Source organism: Lepidochelys kempii, unplaced genomic scaffold, assembly GCF_965140265.1.
Source record: "Lepidochelys kempii isolate rLepKem1 unplaced genomic scaffold, rLepKem1.hap2 scaffold_69, whole genome shotgun sequence".
Classification (NCBI taxonomy): domain Eukaryota; kingdom Metazoa; phylum Chordata; order Testudines; family Cheloniidae; genus Lepidochelys; species Lepidochelys kempii.
This window is the reverse complement of record NW_027333643.1, coordinates 476,082-492,957: the sequence shown is the minus strand read 5'-3', so window position 1 is coordinate 492,957 and position 16,876 is coordinate 476,082. Positions and strand designations below refer to the sequence as shown.

General features: G+C 50.5%; 1 protein-coding gene and 1 non-coding gene across 2 annotated transcripts in view; both read left to right on the top strand.

The window, feature by feature from the left end:
• The first annotated feature begins 239 nt into the window (after positions 1-239).
• The window catches only part of LOC140904782 (uncharacterized), a 189,573-nt gene continuing 172,936 nt past the window's right edge, over positions 240-16,876 (top strand). The window contains 4 exon segments of the mRNA XM_073327143.1: positions 240-604; positions 606-646; positions 649-716; positions 6,679-6,706. Of these exon segments, the coding sequence (XP_073183244.1) occupies positions 240-604; positions 606-646; positions 649-716; positions 6,679-6,706 (502 nt within the window).
• On the top strand, positions 6,379-6,452 carry TRNAT-UGU (transfer RNA threonine (anticodon UGU)). Its single transcript has one exon. It is a non-coding gene; the product is annotated as a tRNA-Thr (tRNA).

The window sequence follows — 16,876 nt, the reverse complement described above, 5'->3', positions numbered from 1 at the left end:
ATAGCTCATGGCTTCCTGTAGATCCGAGCAGACGTCAGGCAGTAGCTTCCTCCCTTCCCCCCATGAATTTGATGGGATGTGAAGGCTGAATTGATCCCCTCCTCTCTCCTATTTAGGGGAAGTGTTTGGAGGAGTTCAGTTCCTGCTTTTATTTGACCTGTCTCCAGCACTTTTCTTCGTTGGCCTTCCCCTTTCCATCCCTGTTTGAGGTTTCTGTCTCTACCGCAGCAGGTGATGCGATGGCATGTGAGAAAGAGGAGCAGAATTCTCAGCAGGAAGATGCTGGGCAAGTGGATAAACACAGAGCATTATCACAAAGATCGGAAAGGAACGTGTCCAGGAGTCATGAGCAGGGAAAATCCTGTGAGATTCAGCACAGACCAGAGAGCGAGCAGGGAAATCGGCCAAGGGATAAAGTGGGTAAATTAATTTCCTGTCGGGGAACTCAGAAGGACCTCAAGGAAAGCACAACACAGCAGGAAATCCTCAGGGGAAAGACAAAAAATGCATGCACTGAGTGTGGGAAAAACGTATATGACCAGTCAGCCCTTATAAAGCATCAGAGAATCCGCGCAGGAGAGAGGCCCTATGAATGCCGTGAGTGTGAGAACCTTCAATCGCAGCTCAAACCTTGTTACCCATCAGAGAACCACACAGGGGAGAGGCCCTCTGAATGCCGTGAGTGTGGGAAAACCTTCTCTTGGCACTCAGCCCATGTTAGCCATCCAAGAATCTGCACAGGAGATCAACACCATAAAAACCTCTAGGGCTATCCGTACTTTTTTTTCTTTAATACTTTTCCTGATTCCCACATAATAACTTTTAAAGTTGTTTGAACTGTTTGCAGCACCGTTATCCCTCAGCGTGTCCAAATGAGTGGCCCATTTTTGCCTTTTGCAGTTCACCCTGTTTTGAGGTGGACCCATTTGTCCTTCCTATCTACTCCATTGTCTCAGGAATAATTTGAGTGTGCCCTTCCTATCAGGAACCAGGGAGCATCACATCTATACCATTCCTCCTATTACAAAATTATTATTCGGAATCACCAATGATTCAGATTATATCATTGCCAGTTGTTCTCACGTTGCTCTGGGTTGTGCTGAAGAGCAGTTATATTGGGAACTTTCCCAATTATATTTAAAGGAAGAGGAGCAGGGGCAGGAAAAGAAGTGTCATTTCAGCCTCTGTGACACTGGAAGGAGATGGGGTGACTCGGAGATTCCCTCCTTCCCCATCACTCCAGACCTGTTAACTCTGCATGGCTCAGACAGGAGGGATCTTCGTCACATTCTATCCCTCCACTTCTCAAAGTGTCACGTGATGAAGCGGTCTCAGCTGTCTGTGCTTGGAGACGATGCTTTGACTTCTTTAATCCTATATCAGAGTCGCTATGCCTGGAGATGAAAGTGTCAAAAACCTGGAAGGGGAATTCAGATGGATCCCAAGCACCGTGTGATCATTTGGAGTTTAAATCCCAGGTTCCATCAATTGGTAAAGCCACTTCTGGCAAGGGGCTGTTTAGTCCCCCATTATGGGGGATGCTAGGTTACTAAAAAATTTTAAATAACCTAACTAATTCTATGGCATGGGGAATGGTCTCCTTCATGATGCAGATGTTGAGGAAATAGAAGTGGGTTTTTTATTGAATTTGTCCTTTGTAGGTGCTAAAAAAAGTGTATGAAATGAAATCAGTGTTGGAAATCTAATAGCTGCAGAAAAATAGCTAGTTTTGAATAGAAACTCCAGCTCTGATAACTAACAGGCCTGTATCCAGTCCCTTGCCTGGAATTGTGCCACCAAATTAAAGAAAAGCCGGGCATGTTTCAGGAAGCCATTCCTCACTAACACTGCTGAGATTTTGAGTGCTTTTGTAAAGGATTCTACTTCAGAGAAGTGTACATTTACCCTAAGCAAGGCCAAGGATTTGGAAAGAACTGGGGTTGAATGAGTACACGCTCCGTTCTTGGTTTCCATCCCAGTAAAAGAAGCTATGGTGACCAAAGACCCAAGGAAAATTGTTTGTTTGTACAACTCACTGATTACAGATCCAAAGCATGCCAGGGTTAGATTGAGAACAATCATCCTTCACCATTTGGATCCAAAGAGAGAGAGTGCTTCATAGGACATTCCCTCCTCGTGGATTCCAAACTTGGTGCCTGATCGGGTAATGTCAAAGTCAGCTTCAGGACTCACATAATTTGTCAGACCATTCTGTTTATTAGCAAAGCACTTTGCCAGTGCACCCAGATATGTGAGCCCCCTGCAAAGGCTCAAGCTAACTTATTTATACGGATAAGCCAATTTAACATAAGAGACAAAAGGAAGCAGAAACTGACAAATATACATACATATCTTACTTGCATACTAATGTTTACCAATCTCTCAGCTCAGTCGGAGCTCTAAGTTAATTAGTTTGAGAACCCATTGTCTCACACTCCTTAATGTTTCTCTTCTTGACAACTATATTTCAACTAACCCTTCAAGTAGCATTTCTTTAATGAATTATAATTTCAATATAATTCATTCTATTTTCACAGAAACAAGGACTTTCAGGCTGTGGAAATGATGGCAACCAATGAGGCAACGAATGTGTCTGGTTCCAGTTTCAGACTTCCAGATACTCGCATGTTGAGTCCTGATTCTCTGGTTTTGTGTCTGATGCTCCGGCTTCACAATAAAGCTGATGTTGGCACAGCTGCCCCAATGTAGCTGCACTGGTGTAGCATGCTATTACAGATGCTCTAAGCCAATGGGAGAGATCTCTGCCGTCGGACTTCATTAGTCCAGCCCCCTCAAGCTATATGTCCTGCTGACGTAGCGCTATCTACACAGGGCGTTAGGGCTGTGTAACTACATTGCTCAACTCTGGATTTTTCACACCCCTGAGCAATATAGTTATACCGATAAATGCCTTTTAGAAGAACCAGCGATATATGAACTCAGAGAATTGGTTGGGACCTATGTTGGGACAAACCAGAACTAGAGCCAAGGTTCAGTTGTTGGCAACGGGGATTAAAAGAAAATGAACTCATATGACAAGAATTTGAGCTCTTTGAATATGTTATTGTTTCCAATGAAAAAGAATTTATTGGTTAAAGAGTAGGAGACTAATTGTGTGATAATCTGAATCACTTTGTAAAACAAAGTGTCTTGTTTTTTTTGTTTTGTTAGTCATACAGGAAGTGACAGCTGATCTTGAAAAGTTAATTTGCTTTAATTTACCCCCTGTAGTGTAAGGAGTTCTGGTAGAAAACCTCACTCCAATGGTTGGGGTGGAAGAATGTGTGTGAGAGTGTATAAGTGAATATTGGCCTAGTATAGATTTTAAATTTTTGTGTTTCAAATAGAACTTATTTTGCTTAGTTTCAAAGTCTATTTCTAGTGAAAGCAAAATTATTCGAAGAGACAATTTGTAGAAGTTTTTACAAGTTCTTACACTTAGACTGTAAGGGTCACTGACTTCCCCACTTCTCTAATTTGCAAAGGAAAGTCATCTGTCATAGGATGTGTTCAGCAGGTAGGAAAGTTGCAGTCCTCAACCACCAAGGAAAAGGCTGAAGTCCATTACCTTTTAGGTCAAGAAGCCATCTAAAGTCTGGTCTATGCTGAAAAGCGATGTTGACGTAGCCACCTCTCTCAGGGGTGTGAAAAGTCCACTCCACTGAGAGAAGTAGTTAATGTGACCTCAGCCCCAGCGTAGACAGTGTTAGGTTGTCAGAAGAATACTTCCAGTGTTTGAAGTATAGACAGAGCCTGAGACAGACCGATCCCCTATGGGAAGTGAGTCATGACATGAATTCCAATTTTGACCCATTTCCCTATATGTCAGAGAGGTACTAGTATGGAGGGCTGGGCCAGCTGTCCGATCGCCTGGTTCCTCAACTGTAGCTACAGCTCTTCGTACCCATCCACCCAAAGACTGAGAGAAATGGAGAGTTCCAACTGTTGTTATTTTAGTATCTTATTGTTCCTTTCTCTGTTTTTTGTGCTGGTCTTTCTATTATATCAGGGTGTGAGGGTATAGCTCAGTGCATGTTGTGACAAAGCTCTGTCCTTGTCTCTCTGGGTCCCACGTTTCCTGGTGGATTTTGCTAGCCTCAGAGGCTCACTGTGACCGTCCACATAGCCCTTCTCTCTCTCTAGAGGCAAGGCCCACAGCTTACTGAGCCATCATAAGCCAGCAAGGGAGGTGAGGAGAAGCAACCCTCCCTCGCACAATCTCTGTTTCCCAGTATCCATGATTAATCAAGGAGGGGAGGGAAGGAGAGGAGAGGGGAGGGGAGGGGGGAGCCTGGGCCCACCCTCTACTCTGGGCTCCAGCCCAGGGACCCTAATAGTAGCAGCTATGGTAGCTGACTTTTGGGAAATAGGATGTGTACAATTCCCTGGGCCGCTTCCCCACAGTAGCCCCCACTCAGTATCTCCTTCACTGTTACCTCAGGGCCTCCTTCCTTGCACCTGATGTGGATTTGCACTGCTTGGTTCCTCCAACAGCACGGCTTCCTCCTACAGATCCTGACACATGTGCCTCACTGACGAACTGGGAGGCTTTTCACTAGTTCCAGCCAGGCCTTGATGGGCTTCACGTGTTCCAATCAACCTAGCTATCTCCACTGCTTTCTAGAAGGATCTTAATTGGCCCCAGGTGTCTTGATTAACCTGAAACAACTGCCATTTGGTTACCATAGTACCAAGGATTTGTTTAGGCTGGGGCTAAAATACCTGTTCCTCACTACTTAACTATAGCCGTCTTGCCTTGCCCCGTCGCAATGTGTGACAAAAGCTTATTGGTGCCAATTGGCAAAGGGGTCACTGTCATTCACAAGCAACTCCTGTCTCAGACCTGACAAATTCACCACACCTGAGACCCAGAGCAGGGGTGGGGGAATCTTCCTTACAGTGGGGGGGCCACCGGCGTCCGAACTGTGACGCCCCCATGACACCCCTTTTGCCCCAGCCCTCACTCACTCCGCCCCTTCTCCCTGAGGCCCCAATCTCACACCGCCCCTTCTCCCTGATGCCACCCCTCCCTCCCTCCAAGGCCACACCCACAGAACGCCTCTTCCCCCAAGGCTCCACCTTGTTCCCCCGTCCGTCGTCCGTTCTTAGGGCTGCTAAAAAGTGCTGGGCCCATGGCCCTCTAAACCCTCTCGTCCTGAACCCTGACACACAGCCAGGCAGGCAGCAGTGTGTGTGTGTGTGTGTATGTGACAGAGACTGCTGGGCTGTGCTGAGCCAGTGCGGGAAGTGGGGGCTGATGTCGGGGCTGTCCCACTCTCCCTGACTCAGGACTGGGGTGTCCCGCTCCCCCTGACTCAGGACTGGTTGCTTCCAGCAGCTGTCTGAACTTAGGGACAGCGTGCCAACACACTCACTCTTCCACAACACACACGCTCCCCGAACACACACACTGTCTGTCCCCAACACACACACACTCTCTGCCCACCATGCCCACGGCAGCTGAAAAGCAGCTGGCAATCGAGTCGGATGCCCATGGAACAATGGGATAGAGAAACCTGCCTCGTGTGGCTGCCCACGAGGCATTGCAAACCCTTCCCAAAGCACCCTGCGGCCAGTTGCACAGTGGGATAGCGTCCCACAATGCACTGCTCTCTGTGGCGATCCAAGAGCTGCTAGCCTGGATGCGCTCCGGTGACACAAGCAGCCTAGTGTGGACATGCAACAGCGGCTTAATTAAAACGCTTTAACTAAAGCAGCATAACTCTGTCGTGTAGACGTAGCCTGGCTCCCACTGGGGCCAAGGATGCTCAGGCACTGAAACTGAAGAGCCACAACTTCCTCCGGGCAGGTGCCTCGTGGGAGGGGCAGAGAGGTGTGAGCGGTTCTCAGGGCAGGTGAGGGGAGGGGACAGAGAGGAGTGTGTGGCAGGCTGGGCAGGTCTCATGGGAGGGCTCAGAGAAGTGTGGGTGGCGGGCAGAGTCTGTCTCAGGAGAGGGGGCAGAGAAGTGTGGGTGGCAGGCAGACCGTGGGGTAGGGGGCGGAGAGGCACGAGCAGCCGGCAATGAGGCCTTGGGGGAGGAGAGGAGCGAGCGAAAGGTGGACCAGCAGGCCTCAGCCAAGGAGGCAGAGCGGGTGGGAAGAAGTCCCCCTGTTAATCCAGTGCTATCTACACTGGGATTAGGTTGGCATAATGGCATTGCTCAGGGGGGTTAAATTTTTTACCCCGCAAAGTAATGTCGTTACACTGACTTAATTTTGTAGCGCAGACTTGTCCAAAGAATCACACACACACCTTGGGAGCAAAACTTCACCTGCTTCTCTGCTTTACAGAATCCAACACAAGCAACGCTTGTCCGGCCGTGGGGGGCGTTGGCAGGGAGTCAGGTGTGGGCAGACACCATACGTTAGCCAGAGACGGGCACCATGGCTTAGCTGGCTAAAGCACCTGTCTTGTAAACAGGAGATCCTGGGTTCAACTCCCAGTGGTGCCTTGTTGAGTGGCTTTTGGGGCACCTGGTACTGGCTGCTGTCAGAAGACAAGATACAGAGATAGGTGGACCTTTGGTCTAGCCCAGTGATGCTGGTTTTGCTGTTTAAATTACACGCACAGGCACTGATGATAGAGTGACTGAAAGTTTGGGTGTTAAGAGCTGATAGGTCAGTGGTGCAGTCCCCTCTCAGATGACCCCCTCCCTCTGGGACAGGGGCAGGTCCGAGCTCTCACACCAAGTGGCTCATTGGGGCTGTGTTAGCCGACGGCCAAGGATGTTTGGTGAGGTGCCAGCTATGCCCGTTTATACCATCCGTGACTTTAACCGCTAGGACGCACTGTCCCTTCGCGGCGGGCAGCCCGGGCTAGGCTGACGGATGCCCCAAGGTCCTAACCACCCGTGACTTTAACTGCTAGAGCTCAGAGCTCCTTCGCAGCGGGCAGTCAATACTGACTGACAGGTGCCCCAATGGCAGCACTAAGAGCCTCTCCACACCCGTGACTTTAACTGCTAGAGCTCAGAGCTCCTTCGCAGCGGGCAGCCAGGATTGACTGACAGGTGCCCCAAGAGTTTGCCCCGTGGAGGCGGCACAACTCAACGCTAGGCTCTTAGTACTCTCACCTAATGGCCAGGCTTTAGAGCCAAAACGGCTGAGGTTCTTTAATTGTGTCGGCTGCTTTACAGTAAACCAGAGAAAACAAGTCAGGCTTATGCACAAATGGTTACCAAAATTTATTAAGCTAGATTCTAATCATGTGGTTACAAAATTGCTAGTGCCTACTGATTTAAATGTAGAGATGTTACACACACAAACAAGTTACAAAACTGAAGCCACAATCCCAAAGAAAGAAAACAAAGTATAGAGCTCTATTTCAAAATATGTGTACACTAAAGATAGGAGATCAGGTGTGGGTGCTTCTTACCCTCCTTGCATCTCTCGATTCCAGCGGTGCCAAGCCAGGATTGGTCACTCAATTCCGCGGAAAGACGAATAAGGGACAAGGCGTAGGGACCCTCTTAGCTGCAGAAGCCTTGGGAGGCTATCACTTATCTGACCCGCAGATAGATAGTGAAAAGCACTCAAGAATCATGGTGCTGTAGGTCCCCTACTTATACCTCTGTACTCCTTTATTCTCTTTCTCCTTTCTTATGCCAAATTGAGGCTGGTCTGTCTGGGTGACGCCAGCTTTCGCAAGAGTAGTTTACACTTGCAAAGCAGAGAAACAATAAGTGTTGACTACTGGACATTTCTTTTATCAGGGTAAATATTTTCCCACCTAGGATGTTGGGGTGTGTGCATCACGCTATTTAGTAGGGGCTAAGAGCCATGTCTGTCACAGGGCCTCTGCCTGCTGTGAGCTTAATCTTCGTATCTGTTCCCAGAGGCACATTGTAGCAGCACACCTGTGCTTTCACAGCTTCAAAGGCTGTACTGGAATATATGTTAAATGCCCTGTTCCTGCTTCCTCCTGTGTTTCCAGCAATGCTGGTCTGGGGTGGGGGGGCTGTCTGTCTGGCTACACTTGCCTCTATATAAATCCATGGTACGCCCACATCTTGAATATTGTGTGCAGATGTGGTCGGCCCATCTCAAAAAAGATACATTGCAATTGGAAAAGGTTCAGAAAAGGGCAAAAAAACCCGGACTAGGAGTATGAAACAGCTTCTGTATGAGGAGAGATATGTAAGACTGGGACTTTTCAGCTTGGAAAAGAGACAAGAGGGCATATGAGAGAGGTCTATAAAAGCATGTCTGCTGTGGAGAAAGTAAAGAAGGAAGTGTTATTTACTCCTTCTCAGAACACAAGGACTAGGAATCACCCAATCAAATTAATAGGCAGCAGGTTTATAAGAAACAAAAGGAAGTATTTCTTCACACAACGCACAGTCAACCTGGGGAACTCCTTGCCAGAGGACGTTGTGAAGGCCAAGATTATAATATGGTTACAATAGGGATGGTGTCCCTAACTTCTGTTTGTCATAAGCTGTGAATGGGTGACAGGAGATGAATCACTTCATGATTCCCTGTTCTGTTCATTCCCTCTGGGACACCTGGTGCTGGTCACTGTCAGAAGACGGGACACTGGGCTAGATGACCTTTGGTCTGTCCCAGTGTGGCCATTCTGAAATACTAGGGAATCTAATGAGTCCAGTGCAATGGGAGGGAGTAGGAAAATCCCTGGGTGTGGAGAACACTGGGAAATTAGAAACTATCATTCACAAGCAACAGACTCTAAATAGTCTAGAAAAGCAGAATGTGAAAAATAAGAATCGGGGTCATGTGACTTCAGGAATGAGGGACTCAAAAAACCAAGTCTGCAGAGAAGGTAGATTGTGGTTAGTGCACATGGGGATGGGGGGAGCAACTCTCCAGGTCTCAAGGATTTTCACCAGCAACCGAGGCCATTGTCCCATGCACGGGGCAATCCGGAGCAGTGTAATCCTGGCTGAGTTTCAATGTTCTGCTGCTGGAGCTCCCTTGTCCCAGCCAGCATTCAAGGTCTGTGTGATCAGTAACCCTGGACCAGCCGCTCTGACCCCAGCAGCCTGCTTCTTACACCCCAAGCACTTTCTGGTCTGGGTGGAAAGGCTCAGGGTTTGAGAGAAGGCCAGGGGTAGGAAGCTTCTGCTCGTTATGCTGGACCTAACCCCCCGTTTTACTTGTGCAAACAGGAGATATTTGACACTGTGCAATTCTGCTCCTGTGCTCTCTTCCCACAGCGTTCTGCAGCAGGGGAGGGTCTCTGGTCGTGTGTGTGTCACTGGCATGCTGGGGTGATGCTGGAACAGGACAGAGCAGAGGTGGCATTGTGGGGGTGGCGTGAACCTCATCTCTTCCATTCCCCTTCCAAGAACCGAGGGGACAGGAATCCTTACCCAGCGAGGTCACAGTCTCATAGGTCTCCTGCATGACGTCTCTGGAGAGGGCTCTCTGAGCGGGGTCCAGCAGAGCCCACTCTTCCCTGGTGAAATACACAGCCACCTCCTCGAAGGTCACCGGCCCGTGAAAGAGCCAGAGCCCCACACTCAGGACCTGCTGCCCCACTCACAGCCCCACTATTCGTGGGGGAGAGGAGACAATCAAACGAAACTCTGGGTGGACCGCAGTCAACAGAGTCCCACCCCCACCCCGCTCAGAGCACCCAGGAAACACCAGGGTGAGGGGGCGAAGAGACACCCCTCCTCTCTCCCAGCAGATCCATCACACACCTACTAGCCACAGACTGATACCGGAGATGCTGCCCCAAGCAGAGTCTAGGGAGAGATCTCTTGTAGGAAGCCCAACACCCTCCTTGTGAGAAGCTGGATATGAGGCAGGAGAATCTCCCCTAAGCCTGACTGGTGGCTTCCCCCTTCAATTTCAAGGCACCCGCTGGTTAGTTGGGTCAGGCTCCAGCACTAGGAATCTGGTCCTTTTTCCCAACCCCATCTACGTGGGTTATTTTCTGTTCACCAAATTGGAGCATTTCCACCTCCGAACCTCATGGGTCTGTTCCAAGAACGTAGACCACTTTTTAAACAACTCCAGGCAGGTCTGCCACCCTCTGGCCTCCTCCCTTTCTCCACCCTGTGCATTTCCTGCCCCGCTCCAACCTCCAAACCAGACGGTGCAAACCTTCCCCTCTCCCGTGTATTTGCTGTCCCTCTCCCTCCTGCAGGAACAGATCAGAACCCCCCCAATAATCCCTACCTGAGCTGGCTCCGCTGCAGCCATGTCGCTCCTCTGTCCCATGGGAGGACGGGATGAACCAAAACGAAACGTGATCGTCGTTCTGCAGCCTGGCCGGGCGAGAAGGGCCGTTGTGGAGGTTTGGGAACGGGCATTAGTTCATTTCACATCACGCTTCCCCCAGCCTCTTTCCCTGCAGAGTGAGATCTGAGATTCTGCCGTACTGAGAAAATGCTAAAAGAAAAGGAGTACTTGTGGGACCTTAGAGACTAACCAATTTATCTGAGCATGAGCTTTCGTGAGCTACAGCTCACTTCATCGGATGCATACCGTGGAAACTGCAGAAGACATTATATACACAGAGACCATGAAACAATACCCCCTCCCACCCCACTGTCCTGCTGGTAATAGCTTATCCAAAGTGATCATCAAGTTGGGCCATTTCCAGCACAAATCCAGGTTTTCTCACCCTCCGCCCCCAACACAAATTCACTCTCCTGCTGGTGATAGCCCATCCAAAGTGACAACTCTCTACTCAATCTCTGGATTACAGCAGAGACCTGGCCCCTCCTGCCAGGCTAAGCCCACAGACACACTTTTAACCTCCTTTCTCCCACCCGCATCCCAAAACAAAGTCTCTGAACGCAATCCTAGAAAAAAGCAGAACCAAAGGAGTCCCTTTCGAGGAAGTTTTTGGAAAGCGTAGGGGACAATTTCCTGGCGCAAGTGCTAGAGGAGCCAACTAGGGGGGGCGCTTTTCTTGACCTGCTGCTCACAAACCGGGTATAATTAGTGGGGGAAGCAAAAGTGGATGGGAATCTGGGAGGCAGTGACCATGAGTTGGTTGAGTTCAGGATCCTGACGCAGGGAAGAAAGGTAAGCAGCAGGATACGGACCCTGGACTTCAGGAAAGCAGACTTCGACTCCCTCAGGGAACGGATGGCCAGGATCCCCTGGGGGACTAACTTGAAGGGGAAAGGAGTCCAGGAGAGCTGGCTGTATTTCAAGGAATCCCTGTTGAGGTTACAGGGACAAACCATCCCGATGAGTCGAAAGAATAGTAAATATGGCAGGCGACCAGCTTGGCTTAATGGTGAAATCCTAGCGGATCTTAAACATAAAAAAGAAGCTTACAAGAAGTGGAAGGTTGGACATATGACCAGGGAAGAGTATAAAAATATTGCTCGGGCATGTAGGAATGTTATCAGGAGGGCCAAATCGCACCTGGAGCTGCAGCTAGCCAGAGATGTCAAGAGTAACAAGAAGGGTTTCTTCAGGTATGTTGGCAACAAGAAGAAAGCCAAGGAATGTGTGGGCCCCTTACTGAATGAGGGAGGCAACCTAGTGACAGAGGATGTGGAAAAAGCTAATGTACTCAATTCTTTTTTTGCCTCTGTTTTCACAAACAAGGTCAGCTCCCAGACTGCTGCGCTGGGCATCACAAAATGCGGAAGAGATGGCCAGCCCTCTGTGGAGATAGAGGTGGTTAGGGACTATTTAGAAAAGCTGGACGTGCACAAGTCCATGGGGCCGGACGAGTTGCATCCGAGAGTGCTGAAGGAATTGGCGGCTGTGATTGCAGAGCCACTGGCCATTATCTTTGGAAACTCGTGGCGAACCGGGGAAGTCCCGGTTGACTGGAAAAAGGCTAATGTAGTGCCCATCTTTAAAAAAGGGAAGAAGGAGGATCCTGGGAACTACAGGCCAGTCAGCCTCACCTCAGTCCCTGGAAAAATCATGGAGCAGGTCCTCAAAGAATCAATCCTGAAGCACTTGCATGAGAGGAAAGTGATCAGGAACAGCCAGCATGGATTCACCAAGGGAAGGTCGTGCCTGACTAATCTAATCGCCTTTTATGATGAGATTACTGGTTCTGTGGATGAAGGGAAAGCAGTGGATGTATTGTTTCTTGACTTAAGCAAAGCTTTTGACACGGTCTCCCATAGTATTCTTGTCAGCAAGTTAAGGAAGTATGGGCTGGATGAATGCACTATAAGGTAGGTAGAAAGCTGGCTAGATTGTCGGGCTCAACGGGTAGTGATCAATGGCTCCATGTCTAGTTGGCAGCCGGTATCAAGTGGAGTGCCCCAAGGGTCGGTCCTGGGGCCGGTTTTATTCAATATCTTCATAAATGATCTGGAGGATGGTGTGGATTGCACTCTCAGCAAATTTGCGGATGATACTAAACTGGGAGGAGTGGTAGATACGCTGGAGGGGAGGGATAGGATACAGAAGGACCTAGACCAATTGGAAGATTGGGCCAAAAGGAATCTGATGAGGTTCAATAAGGATAAGTGCAGGGTCCTGCACTTAGGACGGAAGAACCCAATGCACAGCTACAGACTAGGGACCGAATGGCTAGGCAGCAGTTCTGCGGAAAAGGACCTAGGGGTGACAGTGGACGAGAAGATAGATATGAGTCAGCAGTCTGCCCTTGTTGCCAAGAAGGCCAATGGCATTTTGGGATGTATAAGTAGGGGCATAGCGAGCAGATCGAGGGACGTGATCGTTCCCCTCTATTCGACATTGGTGAGGCCTCATCTGGAGTACTGTGTCCAGTTTTGGGCCCCACACTTCAAGAAGGATGTGGATAAATTGGAGAGAGTCCAGCGAAGGGCAACAAAAATGATTAGGGGACTGGAACACATGAGTTATGAGGAGAGGCTGAGGGAGCTGGGATTGTTTAGCCTGCAGAAGAGAAGAATGAGGGGGGATTTGATAGCTGCTTTCAACTACCTGAAAGGGGGTTCCAAAGAGGATGGCTCTAGACTGTTCTCAATGGTAGCAGATGACAGAACGAGGAGTAATGGTCTCAAGTTGCAGTGGGGGAGGTTTAGATTGGATATTAGGAAAAACTTTTTCACTAAGAGGGTGGTGAAACACTGGAATGCGTTACCTAGGGAGGTGGTAGAATCTCCTTCCTTAGAGGTTTTTAAGGTCAGGCTTGACAAAGACCTGGCTGGGATGATTTAACTGGGAATTGGTCCTGCTTTGAGCAGGGGGTTGGACTAGATGACCTTCTGGGGTCCCTTCCAACCCTGATATTCTATGATTCTATGATTCCCTCTGACACTGACCCCATGACAGCCACACCCCAGCAGGAGGGACATGGAGTCAGGAACTGGGTTTTCCTCCGTCTCATCCTCATCTTGTCCACAGGAAAGTGATTCTCCCCACAGTGCAGTAATACATCTGTCTGGGCAGATGAGAGAGCGGGAAATCTCTTTCAAAACTCTTTTATCCCACGGACCCTGTCAGTCTCTATCTCCTTTTCCCTGTGCCCTCTCCATGCCTGTCTGCTAGGAAACTCTCATTCCTGGGTTGTTTGCTCCCCCATGGCTGGATTTGCTCCTGCAAATGGCAGGAGAAATGGGGTGGGGGGCTGTTTGTGTAGAGTCATTTTATAGTCCTTCACTGCCTGCCTGGGATTTCCCCATTGCCTGCCTAGGACCCCCACCTGCCCTCCACCAGGATCTGCCAGCCCATTTGCCTGGGACCCCCTCCTCCTCCCAGCAGGACCCCCTGACGCTTTACAGGAGGGGCCCTCACTCTGCGCCAGGGACCGCCTCACCACAGCGCTGTGCACTGGGCATGGCAATGGTCCCAGGAGCCAGCTGGGCAATCCCAGACAGAGCCCCTGGCACAGCACCAGGCAGCATCTAATCCCCTGCCCCACCTGCCCAAGAGACCCCCACCCCCACTGGTCTGCAGCGAACAGACCCCCAGCCATACCCACCTCCAGGACCCATAGCCTTAGGGCTGGGCACATCAGAGCTATCCCCCAAAACCCCAAACCCTCCAGAACCCACCAACCTGACTAGGGTCCCCCCTGCCCAGCCACCCAGAGGCCTCCCCCTACCACAATGTCCCTTCAGCTCCCGCTGCAATCTCCCCACACAGACATGCACCCCCCAGCAACAGTGTTCCCTCACAGTGTCTGACAAATGGACAGAAAGTTATCACCACCCCCTGCTGGCCAGTCACACAGGCAGGGGGAGCCCGGGGGGACGCCTCTTTAACAGGAGAAGGGAAGCCATGGAGGGCCAAAATAAGTAAGACATTTCCATACTCTGTCACTAGCAAATAATGGCCACCGTGGATCCACCCCAGAGTTGGCTACAGCTTTGCACTGCCGGAAGCCCCCCCTCATGGAGACCTTTTGTCATGGGGTTTGGGATACTTCTGGACCCACGCTGCACTCAGAGGGACCTCCTCATCCTGTGCCAGCTGGAGAAAAGAAAAGGGTCCAGCCAACTCGACCTATTCAACATTGGTGAGGCCTCTATTCGACATTGGTGAGGCCTCATCTGGAGTACTGTGTCCAGTTTTGGGCCCCACACTACAAGAAGGATGTGGATAAATTGGAGAGCGTCCAGCGAAGGGCAACAAAAATGATTAGGGGTCTGGAACACATGAGTTATGAGGAGAGGCTGAGGGAGCTGGGATTGTTTAGCCTGCAGAAGAGAAGAATGAGGGGGGATTTGATAGCTGCTTTCAACTACCTGAAAGGGGGTTCCAAAGAGGATGGCTCTAGTCTGTTCTCAATGGTAGCAGATGACAGAACGAGGAGTAATGGTCTCAAGTTGTAGTGGGGGAGGTTTAGATTGGATATTCGGAAAAACTTTTTCACTAAGAGGGTGGTGAAACACTGGAATGCATTACCTAGGGAGGTGGTAGAATCTCCTTCCTTAGAGGTTTTTAAGGCCAGGCTTGACAAAGCCCTGGCTGGGATGATTTAATTGGGGATGGGTCCTGCTTCGAGCAGGGGGTTAGACTAGATGACCTTCTGGGGTCCCTTCCAACCCTGATATTCTATGATTCTATGAACTCTCCTGTTACCAACTGGGAACCACCCATCCCCCAAACAGGGGGAGGCCCCTGGCTTTGATGGGTATTGAATAGATGGCTAGTCTCTTTTATCAGCAAACATTTTTAACAGAGAGAAAGGAGGGAACAAATGATTCTCAAAGGAGAAGGAAAGATGATCATTGTTGCAGGGGGGTTAATTTCCCAACCAGGATGGAGAAGCTCTCAGGGCGACAGGTTCCCCCCAAAGAAGGACAAGTTGCTAGGATTTAGAGACATGGGGAACAGCCCCAAACTCGAGAGTATTTTTAATTGACATTTGATAATGACATCGTAAGAGGGAAACCTGAGATTTGAGATCAGTGTTCAGAAATGAAAGAGAAAGGTTGGAAATCTGAGGGATTTTGGATCCATTTATGCAAATTATAGAGAGGAAAGTGGAAAATGAGAGGGATTTTATAGCAGTTGTTGATAGGAGGTTGTCACGGAGTCCCTGGGCGATGCTCTGGAACTGCTCCCTACGAAGCCAGGCAGGACTCTGGGGCAGTCGCCTTTCTGTGAGCAGCCTGTCTTCAGGACACACGGCTCACCCAGCTTCCACCTTCCTGGGTCTGACCTCGGAGCCTTCAGCCTCCTCTGCCCCTCCGTCCGCTTCTCACAGCGAGTCCGCTCAGGCAGGGCTCCTGGGGAAGCCAGAGGGTCCTGCACCCCAACTCCGCAGTCAGACGGGATTCTCAGCCCGAAAGCGAGCTCACTGCTTTCCTCACAGCATCAGAGCCAGGCTGAGCCCCTTCTCCAGTGTGCAAGGGGGGCGGGGAGCATCTCTCTGTCCCACCCAACTCCAAGGGTCTGGTTAAAGTCAGGCAGATAGCTTGAGCCTCGCCGCTCCTCCCTGCTGCCAGCCAGGTCATCTGCATTTTCACTGACCATTTCCCTCTCCACCGATTGGTTCCCCGGATTCAAACCCTTGGCAGTTACAGGAGTAAGGCCTGGATCCTGTCCCAAAGAGACACAGTCACCCCATAACAGGGTCTTGCAGCTGGTGTCCTGGAGAACCCTAACGACCAGCCAGCCCCACCCCTCCTGGGTCTGCACAGGGATCTGGGCCATAGGCAGGGCGAGGGGCTTCGTCCCTGGGACCCTCACCCAGCTCACACAGCCCCTCAGCCTCTGAGGCTGTACCACCCAGGGCCTGACACCAGTTCTCTCTGTCCCAGGATCTCGCCACCCCAGGAATGTCTCCCCATTCACCATCACCTTCTGCTCCCACTGGAGGTCCGAGGGTCCTGGCCCAAGGAAACTCCACACAGACATATAGGTTGGGACCAGGAGTGGGAGCCTGTCCACCTCCCCACCCATCTGGCTGACCGAGTCTATGGCCTTGGGACCCAGCAAGGGAGCTAGACACTGGGGCTTTTCCGCAGGGTCCCCCGGTTCAAATCTCCAGCCTGCTCAAAGGCAGTGAGGTGGGCATCCACATCCCCCCCTCCTTAACCAGGGGCAGCAATTTAGTCTCGAGGTTCCCTGCGGAACTGGCCCCCCGGGGTCTATCCCCACTCACCCCTGGGGGGTCCCCTAGGCCTCTCCACTCCCCCATCACCAGTTCATGCTGCTGCTGCTTCTGCAGCTCTTTCTCGGGCTCTCGCTGTCTCCCCACGGTCCTCTTGCTCTCTCGGACTCAGCTCCAATCCTGTCCGACTCCGATTCCCGGATGGGGAACCCGATCGTGAAGACCCTCGTCTGGTCGGGGACAGGAGTCTTGGCGATGCCTGGCCACCACTCCAGCTGCTCCCAGATCCTGCTATCGCCCCATTTCGGGTCAGGAACCTGTCCCTTAGAGCGGTCATCCTCCTCCAGCTGCACGATTAACTGTGCTTCGGTGAACTTTCCAATGCTCAACCCTCTCTTTCTGCACAGGGTTACAATGTCCTTCTTCAGGAGACGGTGA